We start from the raw sequence: 22320 nt of genomic DNA on the forward strand, positions 1-22320 counted from the left end.
CTTAGATTTACATACTCAATTTAAATTTTTTTTTTTATGGTAGTCGCCATTGGTACAATATTATAATTTTGAAGAAACTAAATTCATTCTCATGAATAGGCTTACTTTTACTTTTGGGCAGGTTGAAGATAACTTTGTGCTGGAAAGTGAGAAAGAAAAATTTGTAGGAGAATTGAGGACTATCGTAGGTCAAGCCCAGGAGATCCTTCATGTCCACTCTGCTGCAGAAAGAGCCACTGGAGTTGACTCTATTACTGTGGAATCCAACAGTAGCCAAGTAAGAGCAATTGTTTACAAATAGGTCTTTTTGGATATGTATCAGGAACTTCTTTATTTATCTATTCATTTTTAATTCAGACAGGATCATCTGAACAAGTACAGATCAATTCTGCATCCACTCAAACCAGCAGTAAGTATATTTAATAAAATTTACCATTTGGCTTTTGAAGCAAGACATTTGGAAACTTTAATTTAGCCACCTTCATTGGGAAATATGTTAACCAATAAAGTGATTTGATAAGTTGTTAATGTAGGTTTTCCTACACTTTGAAAAGATATAATAGCTCAGAAGTAAAAATCCATCCTCCAAATTTGTTGGTTCTTTACCTTATTAATTTATTTCTGAGTTGTCGCATGGTATGTTACCAGAAAAGCAGTCACATACTGATGACCTTTAACAGCATAACTGTTTGAAACTTAATTGGTAAGTTTTGTTTTTTCTGATTTCAGATGGATAGAAACTTTTTTAATGAAAATCATTAGGTTCTAAGTTTGCCTCATGGTTTAAAAGTCATTCCTGTCTTGATTTCATTCCCCCAGTGATTCTTCTACATGCTCTGGTCACTAATAACTTTTTGTAAATCAGACACTGGATAAACTTCCAGAAAATAAAACTAGGGTCTTCCATTTTCTTTTCTGATGACTTTATCTTTCCATTATTCTCAGCTCTGGTCATGGGTATATTAAAAGAGTGTCTGGGAGAGGGAGAAGAGCTGTAGACAGATGAGGACCTCTGAAGGAATTATAACAACTTGAAGAAGCAAAAGGTGGTGTAGGAGTAATAGAACCAGATAACATTATCCTGAAATTTAGTTTGACTGCATTAGGATGGCAGAGTCCTCCTATATCTTATTTTTCTGGTTAGCTGAGATCTGAGCAGGTTTCTGACTAAAATGAAGGGGAAAGTTTAAAAGAAGAATTACTTATTTGAGTAAGTTTACAAAGTAGGGGTTAAGATGTAGGGGGTTATTTTACTTGATTTTAAAAATTTTCATATAGTAAAATTGACTTTTTTTCTTTTGGTGTACAGTTCTGTAAATTTTAATGCATATATAGATTTATGTAAGCACCACCATAATCAGGATGCAGAACAGAAGTGGTTCTGTAGGTAGGTTTTAATGGGAAAAGTGCTTTCCATTTTTTCAAAGAGTACCTTGCTTCTAATTGCTATTGATAACAATGTTTGTTTCAGCAGAATGTAAAATCCTTCTCTAAAGATATTATGTGCTTAGTTCTTTAGACTTTTTGTCAGGATTGGGAGATCTGGTCTCATAAATTACATATATCCTACCTAGTACAGTTGGAAATGGAGATACAAGACAAATTGTTTTTTCAACCTGGCTTCCTCAGTCAATAAGGTAAACAAATTGACAATTGCTGAACATATTCAATTTTTGCTAATTCTTTCCGCAGATGAATCTGCTCCTCAGTCATCCCCAGTTGGTCGGTGGCGATTTTGTATCAATCAAACAATAAAAAACCGTGAGGTTCAGTCTCCTCCTCTTCAGCATTCTATGTCTACGGTTCCTGGGCTACATCCACTTCCTAGTAAGCTTTTATTCTCTGCCGGGTTTGTCCAGACTCAAAGGATAGGGTTGCAAAACATATACTATCTTTAGCTGGTTTCTATGGGTATTTTATGCTTATGAGAATATTCATAAGCATTTTTGAAGACATTAATATTAGGGTATAACTTAAGCCATTTTTATTTAATGTTTATGGGGGGAAAATTTTTTTTTTCCTTGACAGGTTGATTTGAATTCTGTTTATTTTGAGTCTCATTTACAAGAGTACTTTCTTTCTTTCTTTTTTTTTTTAACACCCAGGTTGGAATGTGGTGGCATGATCATAGCTCACTTGCAGCTTGGGCTCAAGTGATCCTCTTGCCTCAGCCTCCCAAGTAGCTGGGACCATAGGCATACACCACCACACCCAGTTATTTTTTAAATTTTTTGTAGAAATGGCGTCTCTTGCCCAGGCTGGTCTCGAACTCTTGATCTCAATCAATCCTTCTTCCTCAGGCTCCCAAAGTACTGAGATTACAGGCATGAGCCACAGTACCCTGCCAGCCAAGAGTACTTTCATACAGGTTCTCATTTGTCCCTTGCTCCTCCTGTCTCTTTTGAGTTTGGGTACTAGTCCACGGTTTGTACCCCTCAATACATGCTTAGCCATTCTTTGTTATTGTTCCAGGTCCAAGAAACACAAATAATAAGGAAATATCACAGGACATACTGCTTACTATAGAAAATAATCCATACCAGCGTGCACTTTTCACCTCCAAATCAGAACACAAGGATGTAGTTGATGGTAAGATTTCTGAATGTGCTAGTGTAGAAACTGAGCAGCCACTTTATCAAGTGGTAGATAATGGGCAGATAATGGTACCAGTTACTAGTAGTTCCAATTATTCTGCTACTTCAGTTTGTGCCATTCCAATTGAATGTGAGGGACTCGCCAACCAAGCAGGCATATTCATACCTGTGTATTCATGTCACCAAGCTGCCAGTCAGGCCGATGTACTTATGGCCCATCCTGGCGAATCAACTCAGATTGCTGGTAACCCTATTACTACTCCGGCATTTGTATCTGATCAAAAGCCTCAATCCTTGTCAGTACAACAGCCAACTATGGATGCAGAGTTTTTTTCCCAAGAAGGAGAAATGACACTGAACACTGAAGCAGTTTCTCCTAAGACAGTTATTCCCACTCAGACCCCTGGCCTGGAACCAACTAGTCTTCTACCCACTACTGTCTTGGAATCAGATGGGGAAAGACCTCCAAAAATGGAGTTTGCAGACAACCGAATTAAAACTCTGGATGAAAAATTAAGAAACTTGCTCTATCAGGAGCATAACATCTCTAGCATCTATACTGAGAGTCAGAAGGATACTCAAAGCATAGACTCTCCATTTTCCTCCTCTGCTGAAGATACACTCTCCTGTCCAGTGCCAGAAGTCATAGCCATCAGTCACTGTGGAATTCAAGATAGCCCTGGACAATCCCCTAATTTCCAACAGACAGGCTCTAAGATTCTGTCCAATGTGGCTGTGAGTCAGCCTGCTAACCTATCAGTGTTCAAAAGGGACCTGAATGTGATAACTTCTGTACCCAGCGAATTGTGTTTGCATGTAAGTATTATTCTTTCTAATCAATTCCTTATTCTTTGCTTATGATTTTAAAGAAATGCCTTCTCTTATAAAATTCTGTCCTTTGAACTGAAATTGTCTATGTCACAAGATTCTGAGGTGACAGGTATTTAAGAAGGCCATGACTCAGGCTGCAGGTATCCAGAACTTCTCAGTAGACATAGCAGAACTATCTTTGGTAAGAGAGCCTTGTGGTGAATTAGCTAGGAACTTGTGAGCAATGTCTATGTTTGTATTAATGATAGAACAGAAACTGATTCATAGATTGTTTCGGTGGGCAGAACTTACTTTTTAGATTTCCACTTAAAATACCTGTTATTACTTTCCTTTCCCCCAGATTTTATGGTCTTAATTTAATCATGTTTGGAAGATTTTGATTTATTTGAAAAAAAGGAAAGTAAAAATTATCCATTAATCCCATGACTTGTTATTTTTTTTAATTTTTATTTTTCATTTTTAAGAGATAAGGTCTCACTGTGTTGCCCAGGCTGATCCCGAACTCCTGGCCTCAAGTGATCCTCTCACTTCAGCCTTCCAAGTAGCTGGCATTACAGGCCCAAGCCACTGCGCCTAGCCCATGACATGTTTTTTAAGTATATAATGTAGGAACTTTAATTTCCCTTTTCTACCCTTTTACATCACTGAGGTAACCATTAATAATTTGGTGCTTATCCTTCTTGACTTTTCTTAAGCTTATACAGATCTATTTACATACATATCACAACATTTTATTCACAAAACCAATATTGTGCTGTATACATATTTATCTGTAACTTAATTTTTTGATTTTATAATATATCATGAACATCTTTCTAAATCTTCACCACTGTATCTTTGTCATTGTTATTATTATATAAGTAATATATGCTTGCACATAAAATAAGATCCACCCCACCCCAAACCTATAGACATAGCTGTTAACCAATTTTCCAGATATAGTTTTAATATATAAATATTTATATAGACATACTTCTTTATATATATCTTTTTGTAGACATAGATACATGTTATACATTTATATACATATATTTCTTTACATATATGTGCTATTCTGCATTTTTTAAATTTATTATGGGCATCTGTTCATGTCAGTACACATGGTTCCACCTTAACTTTTTAAACAACTGTATAATATTCCACTGAATAGATATAATTGAAATTTTTTGTATACTAGTAACTTTAAATTATGGAATTAATATACAAACACAAAAGCGATTGAAAAGGCTAGAAATTAGAAGTAACCATTGTGTAACATCCTCCAACACCCCATCCCACTCTCCAAACACTCTTAAGTTCCTGGTTTTAATTCTTATGGTCATTACCATTAATAGCTTATATATAATATATGTATTTCTTTCTTTTTTTTTTTTTTTTTTTTTTTTTTTTGAGACAGAGTCTCACTCTCTTGCCTGGGCTAGAGTGCCGTGGCGTCAGCCTAGCTCACAGCAACCTCAAACTCCTGGGCTCAAGCGATCCTCCTGCCTCAGCCTCCCGAGTAGCTGGGACTACAGGCATGCACCACCATGCCCGGCTAATTTTTTCTATATATTTTTAGTTGTCCAGATAATTTCTTTCCATTTTTAGTAGAGACGAGGTCTCGCTCTTGTTCAGGCTGGTCTCGAACTCCTGACCTTGAGCGATCCACCCGCCTCAGCCTCCCAGAGTGCTAGGATTACAGGCGTGAGCCACCGCATCCAGCCTGTATTTATTTCTTGATTTAGTAATTTTAAATAATACCTAATGACTCACTGCTATGAAGGGTGAGGAAATTATTCTATTTTCCCTTCCACTTTTCTTTCTCATACACCTCTCAGGTTTTTTTTACTTGTATTACTTTCTTAACATTGGCAAAGTTTATGACATTTGTATTGTGTTCTCAAACAATTGGTTGTCTATGCCTGTAGGTTGATTGTAAAAATTGACAATCAATAAACAGTTTTATATTATGATTATGTGTATTATCCAGTGATCACATATTATGATTAGAATCATAAAAAAAGTAATTTTCTTTGTTGCTCAAAGGAGATTCCTAAGTGTTGAGATCAAATGGATTCTTTTATTTTTTCTTTATTTTTATTTTTTTCAGAGACAGGATCTTGCTCTGTCACCCAGGCTGGAGTGCAATGGTGCAATCATAGCTCACTGAAGCCTCGAATTCCTAGGCTCAAGCAATCCTCCCACCTCAGCCTCCTGAGTAGCTGGGACTACAGGCGTGTGCCACCGTGCCTGGCTAATATTTTTGGTTTTTTGTGTGGTAGAGATGGGGTCTTGACTATGTTGCTCAGCTGGTCTCAAACTCCTGGCCTCAAATGATCCTCTTGCCTTGGACTCCCAAAGTGCTGGGATTACAGGTGTGAGCCACTGCGCCCAGCTGGATTCTTTTATTTGTTTCATATCCACTTCTACATCTGGACACGTAGATATCACGTTTAGCTGCTACTGTTTCTGGTGACCTAGGATTCCTCTTTTGTCCCCTGAAATACTTCTTCGAGTAATATTTTCAAATATTTCACATGGGTGACTAATTTGGTATTTTTTTTTTGCATGTCCAAAAACGTCTTTGTTTTGCTTTACACTTGATTAACTAGATACAGATGGTAGGATCAGAATGTTTTCCTCTGAGAATTTAAAAGATACTGTTTCATTCTCTTTTAGCCTCTAATATTGCTAATGAGAGTAGTCAGTTTGATTATCATTCATTTGTAGGTAACCTGCTTTTACTCTAGATTAATGCTGTCCACTAGTACTTCCTACAATGTAGAAATGTTCTGTATCTGCACTATCCAATACAGTAACCACTAGTCACATATGATTATCAAGCACTTGAAATGTGGCTAGTGCAACTAAGGGCCTGAATTTTTAATTTACTTTTATTTTAATTAATTTAAATTTAGACAGCCACATGTGGTTAGTGACTACTGTATTGGATAGTTGAGGTCTAGAGGCTTTTAGGAAACTTTCTTGGAGCTCTGATTATCAGAGTGGTCTGATTATCAGAATGTGTCTTTTTTCCATTAATCTTGTACATCACTTTTGTGGGCTTTTTGAGTTTAAGGATTTGTGTCTTTTTAAGCTCTGGTAAACTTTACTTTTATTTTTTTTCTTCCCCTTCATTGTCTTTCTTCTTTCCATTTAGAAATCATAGGAGATAGGCCAGGTGCGGTCGCTCACGCCTGCAGTCCTAGCACTCTAGAAGGCTGAGGCAGAAGGATCAGCCTGAGCCAGAGTGGTACCCCAACCCCTCACCTATCCCCACCCCACCCCTGGCCTCCCATCTTTACTAAAACTAGAAAAATTAGCCAGGCGCAGTGGCACATGCCTGTAGTCCCAGCTACTTGGGAGGCTGAGGCCGGAGGATGACGTGAGCCCGAGAGTTTGAGGTTGCAGTGAGCTGTGATGATGCCACTGTACTGTAGCCTGGGTGACAAGAGTGAGACTCTGTCTCAAAAAAAAAAAAAAAAAAACCAGACAAAGAAGACATTGTAGGAGATATATGGTTTCCCAAATGTATGCTCCATATTTCTTAACAGTTTTCTCTAATTTTTAATTTTGTTTTCCTTTTACCTTATGTTCTCAGATATGTTTTCAGTTTTTTATTTTTTAATTTCAGATCACTGTTGTGGTATTTAGTCATATCCAGTTAATTTTTCATGTGGCAATTATGAATTTGATATTTTATTTTATTTTTACTCCTCTCGAATTTCATTTTTTAAATCTTATTCTTGGCTCCTTTTTCATAGCAACCTATTTTTGCGTGTATTTTCTCTTAAGCTTTTTTCTCAGAAAATTGACGAAAGATTAATTCTAGAATATATAAAGAACACTTACAAATCAGTAAGAAAAAAATCAGACAACTCAATGGAAGAATAGCCAAAGCATCTGGACATGCATTTCACAGAAGTAAAAATATAAATGCCTGATATACATGTGAAAAGATTTTCAGCTTCATTAATAATGAGAGAAACGCAAAATTTTAAACAGTGAAAAACAATTTTTGGCTTATCAGATTGGCAAATGTTAAAGAGATTAACAATATCCAATGTTAAGAAAACGGTAATTTTCATTTTGTGTTGGTAGGAATAAAATCAATACATGCTACTTGGGCAATTTAGCACTATGAAAATTTGAAATATGTGCATTCCTATGACCTAGTGATCATTCTCTGAAATTATACCTGAGGGAAACATTTGCACATACGAACAAAGAGGCATGTATAAGAATGTTCACTGTAACATTGTTTGATTATTTGTAACAGGAGAAAAATCACAACTTTATTCATAAATAGAAATGGTTATATAAATTGAAGGATATTAATACTATGAAGTAATTTAAAAACATGAAGTAGACATATAAATATGTTAGCTGTTATCATCTTTATACTAGCGTGGACGTATCTCCAGGAAAAATCATTAGGAAAAATATATGCTGAATAATTTAGACAGTATGAGGGTACTTATACTTTTAAAAGAAAATACATAAATGTATATATATGCATATGCATACATATATACATAAGTGTACACTAAAGTTCTGAAAAGATAAACTAATATTAGTGGATATCTTCCAGAAAGGACTGGGAAGGAGGATTGTTACGGAGATTTCTTTTTTTTTTTTTATCTAATGGTTTAGATCTTTTACAGAAAAAAATATTCATATATTGTAGTATTTTAAAATGAAAAAGTTCTTATTGAAGCACAGTATGTTAGAAAGAAAACAGCTATTGAACCTGACAAACCAGTTTCAAACTCATGCTTTGCCATTTACTGTATAATACTGGGCAAGTTATCTATACCCTTTACCTAACCTTAATTTCGTCATCTATAAAATGGGGATAATAGTACCTACTCAAAGAGCTACTGGATGCTTTTAGTATAGTCTCTTTATTCATCTTATTTGGTATTCTTTGTGTCCTTTAAACCTGGGAACTTATTTTTTCTTGCGATTTCTTTGAATGTTGTTATTTCTTTGGGTGTTTTCTCTCATCCATTCTCTTGTTTCTCCTTCTAGATATTTTTTAATCTTTTTTGTGATAAAATATACATAGCAAAATTTATTTTGTAACTATTTTACAGTGTTCAATCCAGTGATATGAAGTACATTCACAATGTTGTGCATCCATCACCACTGTCTAGTTCCAGAACTTTTTCATCACCACAAAAAGAGAAACTCCATACCCATTAAGCCATCACTATTCATTCTCCTCTCCCCCCAGCCCCTTGCAACCACTAATCTGCTTTTTGTCAATATGGATTTGCCTATTCTAGATATTTCATATAAATGGAACCATACAATATGTGGTTTTTTGTGTCTAGCTTCTTCCACTTAGCATCATGTTTCAAGGTTCATATTACATCGTATGGCTGTGCCACATTTTGTTTATCTCTTCATTTAGGTTGTTTCTACCTTTTGGTTGTTATGTATAGTGCTGCTTTGAACATTAATATAAAGTATTTGTTTGAGTTTCTGTTTTCAGTTCTTTGGGGCATATATCTAGGAGCGGAATTCCTGGGTCATATGATAATTCTATGTTTAACTTATCGAGGAACTGCCTGATTGTTTTCCATAGTGGGCGCACCATTTTACATTCCTACCAGCACCATGTGAGGGTTCCAGTTTGTCCACATCCTCACCAATACTTGTTATTTTCCAATTTTTGATTGTAGCCATCCTAGGGGATATGAAGTGGTATCTCATTATGGTCTTGATTTACATTTCTTTAATGGCTAATGATGTTGAGAAACTTCATGTTTTCATTGGCCATTTGTATATCTTCTTTGGAGAAATGTCCATTCAAGTCCTTTGCCCATTTTTAAATTGGGTTGTTTGTGATGTTGAGTTTTAAGAGTTCTTTATATATTCTGGATACTAGACCTTTATTAATATTTGATTTACAGATATTTTCTCCCATTCTGTGGGATTGTCTTTTCGCTCCTGATAGTATCCTTTGATGCACAAAAGTTTTTAATTTCAATGGAGTCTAATTATGTACTTTTTCTTTTTTTGCTTATGCTTTTGGTGTCATACCTAAGAAACTATTGCTTAATCCAAAGTCACCTCTGTGTTTTCTTTGAACAGCTTTATACTTATAGCTCTTACATTTAGGTCTTTGATTCATTTTGAGTTAATTTTTACATATGATATGAGATAAGAGTCCTGCTTCATTCTTTTACATTTGGATATTTGGTTGTTCTAGCATGACTTGTTGAAGAGACTAGTTTTCCCCCATTGAATGGTCATGGCATCCTTGTCAAAAATCAATTGAGTATAGATGTATGGATTTATTTCTGTACTCCGTTGAGCTCTATTATTTTATTCCATTGAGCTCTATATCTATTCTTATGCTGATATCACACCATTTTGATTATTATAGCTTTGTAGTAAGTTTTCAAATCAGGAAGGGCGAGTCCTCCAACTTTGTTCTTTTTCAATATTTTTTGGCTATTCAGGGTCCCCTGTAATTCCATACGAATTTTAGTGTCAGCTTTTCTATTGCTGTAAAAAAGGTTGTTGGGATTTTGATAGGGATTACATTGAATCAATAGATTGCTTTGGGGACTTTTAACAGGTTAATTCTTCCTATCCATGAACACAAGATGGCTTTCCATTTATTTAGGTATTCTTTAATTTCTTTCAGCAATGTTTTGTAGTTTTTGGTGTATAAATCTTTCACCTCATTCGTTAAATTTATTCCTAAGTATTTTATTCTCTTTGTTGTTGTTATAAATGGAATTGTTTCCTAAATTTCCTTTTTGGATTCTTCATTGCTAATGTTTAGAAATACAGCTGATTTTTATGTATTGATATTGTATCCTTCAACTTTGCTGAGTTTATTAGCTCTAGTGACTTTTAGTGGATTCTTTAGGATTTTTATATATAAGATCATATCATCTGTGAATAGAGATAGTTTTATTTCTTCATTTCCTTTCTTATCTATTAACTTTTCATTTCATACTTTCCATCTCTTTGTCCTTTTGCTTTTTGTTCTGGGAAAATTTCTCAATTTCTAATCTGTTTGCAGTCTCCTATTTAGCTGGGTTTTTGGTGTCAAGGATTATTATTTTTTTTAATTTCTAGTCACAATAGTTTATTTTTTATGGATGTACTATATTCACACATCTCTCTGAAAATATTAAAATATTATTCTATGTTATTAATGTTATTTCCTTGGCTATTCTGTTTGTTGAGTTTAGTGTTTTCTTATAGTATTGATTTCGCATAAGTGTTTAGTGATTCTTGGTTGTATACTCATCTTTTTTTTACTCGTAACATTCTTTCTTCATCTGTAAATGCTATATATAATTACTGTAGCCTTCCTCCAGTAATTGTGTGAAATGTATGGGACATGCTTCCTGGAACTATATATTGCAACTTGTTTCAAATGCTGCCTGAAGGGTGGCCCGGTAGCTAGTCTCCAAAGGTAGGAAGGCTTACCCTTTTTCCTGGATGTTGTCTCCTTTTAATGTTACTGACCTTTTTCTTGGCCACAAACCTTTTCCTCTTACTACTTTTATTGGGGGGCAGGGTGGCAGGTGCCTTTGCTGTCTTTCGCTCGGTGTGGAAGAGGGTAAGGAAGGTACAGAACTGCCAGACTGTTTCTTCTTTGGTACCTCAACCAGTTCATTCTTCTATTCATTGAGTATCTACTGAGTAGTGAATAAGTCAGAACCTCTGTTTTTATGGTATACACATTCTAGTGAGGAGAAATAGACCCTAAACAAATACATAGGGGTCAGGGAAGGACTTATATGTTGTGGTGACATTCACAGGTGGAGACCTGTTCAAGGAACCAAAAGAAGTCCTGTAAGTAGGAGGGTATTATGAGGTAATGTTGAAGAGATGAATAGGAGACAAATCGTGTATAGTTTTGTAAGCATTACAGCCAACTACTCATCCTTTTAGTTGGCCAGGACTCTCTCCTGTTCCCCGTATCTGCCACCTGAGTTTGCAGCATTTTGAAACAGTTCCTACATATATATCATGGTCTACTTTTTCCCCCTTCAGCTATATATGCTTGTGTGTGTATCTATTTTTCCTATTGTGTCTGTGGATTTGGATTGGTAAGGGAGGTTAGAACATATATTTATTTTGCTGTCTTGATCCAGTCACTACATATGAAAAATATTTTCTATAATTTCAGTGGGACCAATGCAACACTTTCTAAATTGTAGTCTTGAGGGATTTTTCCTCCTCGTGGAAGTAGTGTTATTACTAGTCCAAAATGGGACTTCAGAAAATAAAAACTGATTATTTATAATTTTGCTTTCAATAACTCCTGAACTGCCCCAAGTGTTACTAATGCTTACACAAGACAGTATACTTACTGTCATGTAGGCTGTCTTCCTTCAGACAATTTCTAAATCCCATTCTTTGTGCTTTTATATTCTCTTTTAATCTTCTAGATTAGTATTGGTCATTATCATGTTTTCCAAAGTATTCGTGGATGTCTGTATTAATTTTTGTATTAATTACTATAGGGGATTTATTTTTAAAGCACTCATTTAGATACAAAAGTTAATTCTGGGGGGCTTTTGTGGGGTAGGAGGACAATAAGGGGAAAGTGATTTTATAGCCAGCATGGGCTGATGTTAACAATTTTTAGAACATGAATTTGAAATAATTCTCAGGTACTTTGTAAATTTCTGTGTGCTTGCATAAAGTAAGAAACTTGATTTGCTGATATTTCTCTGTAAGACCAAGTGCTTAGATATCTTCTTTTTCTCTGTTATCATGTGTGTCAGGCATCTTTAACTCTCTTAAATAATATGAGCAAAAATGAAAATTTTCATTTTAATAGCATGGGGCTTTAGTAACCTTTTTAGTAAATTGGTACATATGAAGGAAATAATTTCTGTTTTGATTTTTGGTTGTCTTTTTTGTTTTTGTTTCATTTTGTTTTTGAGACAGGGTCTCACTAGGCTGCCCAGGCTGGAGTACAGTGATGTAATCATAGTTTACTGTAGCCTCGAACTCCTGGGCTCAGGTGATCATCCTGCCTCAGCCTCCTAGTAGCTACGACTACAGGCATGCATCACCATGCCAAGCTAATTTTTAAAATTTTTTTTGTAGAAATAGGGTCTTACTATGTTGCCCAGGCTGGTCTCAAACTCCTGGCCTCAAGTGATCCTCCTCCCTTAGCCTCCCAAAGTGCTGGGATTATAAGCATGAGCCACCATGCCTGGCCTTGATTTTCAGTTTTTAAAGTTTATATAATGATGAAAAATATTCTGGGGTCGAAGATTAATAATCTGTTTTCTGAAGTCTAAATAATGTGGGTTTTTTTGAGACAGCATCTTGCTGTGTCACCTGGGATAGAGTGCAGTGGCATCATCATAGCTCACTGCAACCTCAAATCCTAGGCTCAAGTGATTCTCCTGCCTCAGCCTCCCAAGCTGGGACTACAGGCGTGTGCCACTATGCCCCACTAATTTTTCTATTTTTTGTAGAGATGGGGTCTCTTATTCAGGCTGGTCTCGAATTCCTGGCCTCAAGCAATCCTCCCGCCTCGTCCTCCCAGAGGGCTAGGATTACGGGCATCAGTCACTGTGCCCAGCCTAAATAATATTTTTAAAGAAAGGGAAAGCTTAATTTCTATAAATTGAGTACTTTAGATTCCTTCTGATCTGGTACTATTAATGGAACTATATAATAATATCCTATTTTTGATTAAAGATTAGTCCATACAAGAAACTCCTATGATATTAAAAATATGTCATCTTACCTAAATTATTACCACTTTGGTTTTTCTCATTTTTTGTCTCCATTAGGAGATGTCCTCAGATGCTTCACTTCCAGGGGATCCAGAGGCCTATCCTGCTGCTGTGTCAAGCGGTGGAGCCATTCATCTGCAGACAGGAGGTGGATATTTTGGCCTAAGCTTTACTTGTCCTAGTCTCAAAAATCCTATTAGCAAGAAATCCTGGACTCGCAAATTAAAAAGCTGGGCATACAGGCTACGGCAGTCAACCAGCTTTTTCAAGAGATCAAAAGTCCGTCAAGGTAGTGTGCTTACAGTCAGGGACATAGACTAGGTAACATCACTTTTCATTTACTTATTTTTTTTGTTCATACACAAATCTTGCCACTTTTTCCACTTAGCCCATATATGTGACATATCCCATTAATGTCATCGCCATTTTATTTTTCCTTTTGTAACTAATTTGGTTTTCCAATTTTTCATTTCATATAGATACTAAGTCTCGGGATAAATCTTGCAATGTCTGATTTAGAGTTAGGGACTTATATGATGTTGCTTAATACATTAATACCTTTTAATTGTCTAGCAGGAGTTAAACTTTTTCTACTTTTCTTCATTTTTGGTAAAGTAAACAAATTTAGTCTTAACAAATAATTTTCTCTTTTCTACTTACAATTTGGCAAAATTGCAGTGGAAACAGAAGATAAGAGATCAGCAATTGCTCCTGATCCCATTCCTCTGACACGGGAGTCCACAGATGATATTAGGGCTTTGAGTAGATGGAAAGCGATGACTGGATCGTTTCAGCGGGGTCGGTTCCAGGTTTGTGTCTTTGGTTGATTCCTTATCTACAAGGGTATTATTAAAGGTAACAGCCATTGTATATCTTGGTCTGTAGATGATACTTACTTTAAATGTAGATCATTGTCATATTTAAATTGTTCACCTTGCATGTATCCCCTCACCATTTGTAGCCATCAGTAAAGGTGAATCAGAAGAAATGGAGATTTTAATAGCTGGAAGAGAACACAGAAATGGGTTGTCATTTTTTGCCAGGTGGTTGGGTCATCTTTTTTATAAATTTAATTTCATGTCCTCTAGAATCTTTGCAAATCTAATTGTGGAATTTTATTTGAGCAATATGAAGCCAACTCTCCTTATTCAAGGGGCCCAGTTGAAAGACTTTGAATATGGGGAGTATAGATGGAATTTTTAAGTTTTGGTAGTATCAATACATGTATATCACAGCAGACCATCCATTTATCTATACTGTGCCAGACACTTTTACCTTTTTATATCTCAGGTGATTACAGTTCCTCAGGAGCAGTCAGTGAAAATCACATCTTTTGAAATAGAACACATACCAGCGTTCAATGAAACAACAAACCATTCCAGTGAAGAAACTCTAGCCTTTATTGAAACAGCAAAGTCTCAGTTGGTAGAAGTGGAACCTGCCACGCACAATCCACAAGCTTCATTTTCTTCTCAGAAGTTACGAGCTCTTCATGAAACCTTTAAAGAAGATAAAGGAATTCCCAAACAAGGTGACAACTTCTTATCTTTCAGCACAGCTTGTGAGACTGATGTATCTTCAGTGACCCCAGAAAAGGAATTGGAAGAAACTTCAGCCACAGGAAGTAGCATGCAGTCTGGATCTGAACTGTTGCTTAAAGAGAGAGAAATACTACCTGCTGGGAAACAGCCTAGCTCTGACAGTGAATTTTCAGCCAGCCTTGCTGGCAGTGGAAAGTCAGTGGCAAAGACTGGTCCAGAGAGTGATCAGTGCTTACCACTCCATGAAGAACAAGCCTATGCTCAAACACAGAGTTCACTCTTCTATTCGCCATCTTCCCCAATGAGCAGTGATGATGAGTCAGAAATAGAGGACGAGGACTTAAAGGTGGAGCTTCAAAGGTTACGAGAAAAGTAAGGAGACTTTCTCTTCTGCCATAAGTCTGGTTGCTCTGGGTTTTATGGAACTTAGTATTTGGTAGCTAATTTAGGATTGGCGACATTTTAATGCTTGAAACCTTTTTATGATTGAAAACTATAAAGACTGTTAATGCTAGACATTTATGAATGTTAAAGTCCTTATATATAAAATATTTTCATAGTCTGAAGACTAATTATTGGTTGGTTTTTTTCCCAATATGGTTTAGTTGTTCTTTTTGATGACCTTTTCAATCCTTATCCTTCAAGACTTTTGTTTTAGATTTTACAACTATTCTTAATTTCACATTTGATAAGTAAATAGCTAATTTATATAGTCAGAGATAGTGGTTCATCTTCTTTAGGAAAAGGTAAGATACTTCCAAGAAGATCAAGCTTGTTATTTGGTAACTGAGGTTATGAACCTTCAGTAGTGATACTATGGTAATATATTTTGTCATGTAGAATGCTGTTTTGTATTTAGTTTTATAAACTTTGTCATTTTTTAAAAGAAATTAGTATTAAGTTGCTGAATTCTTTCTAATTCTATTCACATTATTTAAAATTCAGTAGATACAAAAGGGTAACCAGTAGTCTCCCTCCTAGCACTGTACCCGAAATACCCAGGTTTTTTCCTTAGAGACAACAATTATTACCTGTTTCCTGTATATCCAGTTAGTATATGCAAACAAATACATACATATTTTTTGTTCCCTACAAGTAGTAATTGTACTACAGACTGTTCTTATATCTTGCTTTTTTTTTTTATCATTTCATGATATCTTGACTCTTTATCTGCATCATTCTATTTTTTACAGTTGCATAGTATTCCATTATGTGTATATACTTGTAAATTTATTACTAACTTCCTATGGGTGACCCCATGCCATTACTTTGAGAAGCTGAGACCAACTCTAGCAATATTTGAGTGTATCTTATGTTTTAGAGAATTTCTACCCTGGTCTGGGTCTTGAAAAACTTATAAAACAGGGAGATTCAGGGAGGAGATAAAAATATAGGTATAGAAAAAGCTGGATTTTAGTCATATTCTTACATGTTTGGATAATGATCCACTTGGATGCTATGTTTGAGTGCTTTAAAAACTAAAGTGGGTTAAAATCCTTGGAAATTTCCCAGTTTTAAAGGACTTGCCCAGAGGAGGAAAAAAACTCCAAATCCCAAAACTGTTATTTCAGTGACAGATAATTATAATACAATTTTCTCCCCAGCTTGTTTCAGTTTTTTAAACTTGAGCCTAGAAAAAAATGCAAATGTATGCTTTAAACATTCATCACTGGAAGGTTAATATTCTACTTAAAAAAAATACACAGGCTTGATGTTACTATATATTATGTATACATCAACTTTACTATATATTAAGTACTATGCAGTATATGTACACTGATACTTTTATAATAAAGGTAATTATTATTAAGGTAGTTTAATGTTTGTGTTATCAATACTCCATCGCTGTTTTTACTGTTTCTTTTAAACCATTCTCAAAAGGCTGGTGGCTTTTGTAGCTGGCTGTAATGCTTATGAGTATGTACTTTATTTTGAATGTGAGACATTGATTCTCATAACCTCATAGAACCCAAGACCTAGAAGGGAATCTTAAAAGATGATTTATTCTATTTTGTCTTCAATATTCTTTTGGCATTATAGTTTCTTCACAAAATTTTAAAACTCTTAAATAATGTTTCTCAGGCCTGTAGTCCTACAGGCCCACAATGGTGAGCTGAGTTTTTCAGACCTCAATTATTTTGAACTAACTATAGTCTCTTTTTTTTGCATTAAAAATGATATATGAGAAAAGATTCAAACAACACAGTAAAAAGGTAAACAAACAATCTCCCATTTCTCACGCCTCAATCTCACTTTTCAGAGGTAACCACTGTGAACTGTTTGATATATCTTCGTGGTCCTTTTTCTATTCATTTACAAATATATAATTTTTGCTTTTTATGAAAATAATATACATGTTATTCTACAATTTTTGAAGTAACATTGTCACATATATACATATCTACATAAATAAATCTACCTTTTTTTCTTAAATGGTTGCATGCTGTTCCAAAGTATGAGTATACTCAAATTTATTTAATCCCTCCTTAATGGAAATTTCAGTTTTTCCCCATGTTTTGCTTATATAAACAATGCTGAAGTGAACATCCTTATATTTTGATGTACTTATTATTTTTGTAGGGTGGATGCGTAAAAGTGGAATTACTGATAAAAGGCGTGTCCATTTTAAATTGATTGGTACTGCTAAAATTGTCTTCCAATGTAGCTATACCATTTTATACTCCAAACAAAAATATATGAAAGTGCCTGTTTCGCCACACCTTAACAACACTAGATTGGATATTACTGATCCTTTAATTTTATTCCAATCAGTTTAACTTAAAAATATTTTTTAAAAATCCTGTTCTTCTGATTAATAGTGAAGTTGTACATAATCTCATATTCAGTGGCTATTTTTATTTCCTCTTCTTTGGAATTGCCTTTTCATATTCTTTGCCCTTTTTCAAAAATAAGGTTGTTTCTTTTTTCTTATTGATTTTTAGGAATTATTTATATATTCTGAATATTATCCCTTTATTATATGTTAAAATATTTTCTTCCTGTTTATACTTTTAACATATCATAAAGAAAAAATTAATATTATTACTATTATTTGACTTAAAATTTTTATTGTATTTCACTATATTGAATTTTTGGAAACTTGTTCTTATCAATTCGTTCATCTTTTTCTTTATGAGTGATTAACATTATGCTTAGGCAGGCATTTCTCATCCTAAAATTGTGAAAATACTCTGTATATCCTCATTCTTAATCTAAATTCCTTGTTAAACTTGTACCGGTGTAGAGTTTCTTGGAGCATCTCTGTGGAGCCAGTGCCATTAAAATGCTTTCTGCATGATTTTCATTCAGACACATACAGGAGGTGGTAAATCTTCAAACTCAGCAGAATAAGGAGCTTCAGGAGCTCTATGAACGCCTTCGGTCAATCAAAGATAGCAAAACCCAGTCTTCAGAGATTCCTTTGCCACCTGCATCACCACGTCGACCGAGATCTTTCAAAAGCAAACTTCGCAGCCGCCCCCAGTCCTTGACACATGTGGACAATGGCATAGTTGCCACAGGTAAATCAATCATAAAAGGAATTTTTTAAAAACCTGCTCAAATATCAGCAAAATTGGAAAAATGACGATAATATAATTTTTTTATTAAGCTAAAATAATTTAAAGAAGTGTACATTATTCTGAGATTCTTTTCTACCTTTTTGGTATTAAATGTTCTTTTATGAAATAATAATGAGGCTAACTGATAGATTTTGGAGAACAGCCAAGTGTGTTTTGTGTTTTCATTTGGAAAACAAACAGCTGGAAACCCAGTATCAGTCCCCAAAATAGGCTGGGCATGGTGGCTCACGCCCATAATCCTACCACTTTGGGAGACTGAAGCAGGAGGATTGCTTGAGGCCAGGAGTTCGAGACCAGCCTGAGCAAGGGCGAGACCCCGTCTCCACAAAAAACAGAAGAATTAGCTGGGTGTGGTGGCATGCACCTGCAGTCCCAGCTATTCAGGAGGCTGAGGCAAGAGAATTGCTTGAGCCGAGGAGTTTGCAGTTGCAGTGAGCTATGATGACGCCACTGTACTCCTCTAGCCCAGGCAACAGAGCAAGACCCCATCTCGAGAAAAAAAAAACCCCAAAATAGTTTTTGAAATGTTATCAGTAAATGAAAACCACTGGTCTGGCATTTAGAGTTTGTTGGGAAGTTTGTTGGTAACAAAGATAATCTTAAAAATATGCTCTATATGAAGATTATTTATTATTTATAAGAATATTATTAAAATGTACTTCTTTGACTTTGAAAAAAAGAGAGTCAGTCTTTACTTAACTAAAAAAGAAGTTGTTAATCAGGTCAGGCTTCTTTGGTTATATATGCATAGTCAAGGTGAGGTTGAGGATGCATTGTAGGGACATATGTGAAATCTTAACAGAATTTGTGCTAGGCAGAATAATGGCCCCTCAAAGATGTCAATGTGTAAATCTCTGGAACCTGTTACTATGTTAGATTATATGGCAAAGGAGAATTAAGCTTGCAGATGGAATTAAAATTACTAATCTACTAACTTTAGGGAGAGTACCCTAGATTATCCAGGTGGGTCCAATATAATCATAAGGGTCCATAAAAGTGGAAGAAGGGGAAGACATAAGAGAGAATCAGAGAAATGATATGACAAGGGAAACAGTGTCAGAGAGGTGCAACACTACTGGCTTTGAAGGCAGGGGAAGGGGGCCACAAACCATGGAATGCAGGCAGCTTCTAGAACCTGGAAAGACCAGGGAACAGATCTTCCCTACAGCCTCCAGAAGGAACACAGTCCTGACAACACTTTGATTTTAGGCCTATGAGACCCATGATGGACTTCCATCCATAGAACTCTAAGATAATAAATTTGTATTGTTTGAAACAACTATGTTTATGGTAATTAGTTACAGCAACACTACACAACTAATACAGATCTTCAGAACAGGAATTGTACTTCGGATGATCCTCATAAAGATAGAACTAAAGGGTAAACTTGCATCAAAGGCAGCTTTGGGGATTTAATAGCAGAAGCACATGGACCTTCAGTCTGATGCTGTACCATTAATAGTTATGCTTTATTCTGTTTTGTCCCAAAATGCATTTTTATGCATAGTTTTAGCTTCCCCAGAACTTTGGCTTTCACATAACTTTGGCTTGTGATCCCAGAGCATTTCAGATCCCTGCTTACCTGACTTTTGTCAGATTCCAGAGATAGAAAATTTGACTGTCTCTGCTCATCTTTTTTATGCCAGGAAATGGATCGAATTCCATGGCCTGGCCTATAATTGAGATGTTCTACAGTCAGATGTCCACCTATTTCTAAGTACCATGGCCAAAGGAGTGAGATATCATGGTAAAAACATGCCTTTTGAGACTGACTTCTTTGACTCAGAACAACATCTTTGGGATTCCTCAAGTTATTTTGTGTTATAATAGTTTATTCCTTTACATTGTTGAGTAATATTCCACAGTGTAGATATACAGTAGTTTTTTTTATCCATTCATCTGTTGATGGACATTTGAGTTGTTTCTAGTTTGGGGTTTTCCAAATAAAGCTGCTGTAGGCTGGACATGGTGGCTCACACCTGTAATCTTAGCACTCTGGGAGGCAGAGGCGGGAGGATCGCTTGAGCTCAGGAGTTCGAGACCAGCCTGAGCAAGAGTGAGACCCCCATCTCTACTGAAAATAGAAAAAATAAACCAAGCTGTAGTCCCAGATACTCAGGAGGTTAAGGCAAGAGGATCGCTTGAGCCCAGGAGTTTGAGGTTGCTGTGAGCTGGGCTGACGCCACGGCACCCTAGCCCAGGCGAGAGAGCAAGACTCTGTCTCAAAAAAAAAAAAAAAAAAAACAGAAATGAGATCGCTGAGTCATATGGTATGTGTATTTAAATGTTTCAAGAAATTGCCAAACTATTTTCCCAAGCAGCTGTATCATCTTACATTCCCATTAGGAATGTATGAGACTTCAGTTTCTCTGAATGCTCTTCAGTACTTGGTATTATCAGCATTCTTTATTTCAACCTATCTAATAGCTGTGTAGTGGTATAAATGGTGGTTTTAATTTTCATTTCCCTAATGATAGTGATGGTGAGTATTTTTTCTTGTCCTTATTTGTGATCCATATATCCTCAGTGGTAAAGAGTTTGTTCAAGTCTTTTGCCATTTTTTTATATCCTGTTTTATATTTAATTGAAGTTTTCATTGAGATAATTGTGGGTTTATATGTAGTTGAAGAAATATTACAGAGAGATCCTGTGTACCCTTCACCCAGTTTACCTCAAAGGTAACAATTTTTGTCATTTTAGAAAATTAGAGTGTTGGTTTTCATATGGTTGATTTTTGAGAGTTTTTTTTTTCTATATTTTATATAAAAACCCTTTGTAGAACATGTGATTTGCAAATTTTATATATTCTTCCAGTCTGTAGCTTGTCTTTTCATTTTCCCTTAAAGTGTTATTGGCAGAGCAAAAGTTTATGATTTTAATAAAGTACACTTTATCAAATGTGTTTTAATGTATCATGATTTGGGTATAATATCTAAGAACTCTGCCTAAACTCAGGTCACAAAGATTTTTCTCTATGTTTTCTTCTAAAAGTTTTTTTAGTTTTATGTTTTATATTTTGATCTATGACACATTTTGAATTACTTTTTGTATAAGGTGTGAGGTTTTGGGCAGTGTTCTTTTTTTGCATATGGATATTCAATTATTATATCACAACTTATTCAAAAGACCATCTTTCTTCATTGAATAGCTTTTGCACCTTTGTCAAAAATCAATTAGCCATATATGTGCAGGTCTATTTTTAACTCTTTATTCTGTTCCCATTAATCTATATGTCTGTCCTTTCACCAGTACCATACTATCTTGATTACTGTAGCTTTATAGCAACTTTTTAAATTGGTATTGTTAAAATTAGGTATTACGATTCCTGGAACTTTGTTCTTTTCATAATTGTTTTAGCTATTCTAGTTCCTTTCCCTTTCCTTTTCATATAAATTTTAGAATCAGCTTGACTATATCTTAAAAAAAATCCTGTTGTAATTGTGTTAAATCTATATGTCGATTGGGGGAGAATCTACATTTTTACTCTGTTGAGTCTTCTAATCAATAACCATAGGATGTCTCTCCATTTTTTAACGTCTTCTTTGATATGTTTTTATAATAACATGCTTTGTACTTATACCTAATGATTTCTTTTATTTTGGGGAAGTTTCCAATCATACATTGCTAGAGAGATACTAATTTTTATATACCGAACTTGTAGCATAAGATCTTGTTAAACTTACTTGTTTTAAGAGTTTTCTTATAGATTCTTTGGGATTTTCTGAGTGAGAAGTCATGTCATCTGTGAATAGGGAAAATTTTATTTCTTCCTTTTTAATCTTTATGCCTTTTATTTCGTCGTCTTCTTTTTTTTTAGAGGCCGAGTCTTGCTCTATTGCCCAAGCTGGAGTGCAGTAGTGTGATCATAGCTCACTGTAACCTTGAACTCCTGGGCTCCAGAGATCCTCCTACTTCAGCCTCCTCAGTAGCTGAGACTACAGGTGCATGTCACCATGCACAGCTAATTTTTTTTTTTTTTTTTTTTAGAGATGGGGTCTTACTGTATTTCCCAGGCTGGTCTTGAACACCTGGCCTCCCAAGGTGCTGGGATTACAGGCACGAG

The 22320-nt window shown here is 35.3% G+C and overlaps 1 protein-coding gene across 1 annotated transcript in view; it reads left to right on the forward strand.

Annotated features, from left to right (window-relative positions):
- WNK3 (WNK lysine deficient protein kinase 3) overlaps positions 1 to 22320 on the forward strand; it is a 146310-nt gene that overhangs the window by 99392 nt on the left and 24598 nt on the right. The window contains exons 14-21 of the mRNA XM_012663979.1: positions 122 to 277; positions 358 to 409; positions 1693 to 1827; positions 2473 to 3410; positions 13193 to 13424; positions 13814 to 13944; positions 14426 to 15048; positions 17986 to 18197. Coding sequence (XP_012519433.1) covers positions 122 to 277; positions 358 to 409; positions 1693 to 1827; positions 2473 to 3410; positions 13193 to 13424; positions 13814 to 13944; positions 14426 to 15048; positions 17986 to 18197 — 2479 coding nt within the window. The remainder of the gene's footprint in view (positions 1 to 121; positions 278 to 357; positions 410 to 1692; positions 1828 to 2472; positions 3411 to 13192; positions 13425 to 13813; positions 13945 to 14425; positions 15049 to 17985; positions 18198 to 22320) is intronic.

This window comes from Propithecus coquereli, unplaced genomic scaffold (genome assembly GCF_000956105.1).
Source record: "Propithecus coquereli isolate 6110/MARCELLA unplaced genomic scaffold, Pcoq_1.0 Scaffold849, whole genome shotgun sequence".
Lineage (NCBI taxonomy): Eukaryota > Metazoa > Chordata > Mammalia > Primates > Indriidae > Propithecus > Propithecus coquereli.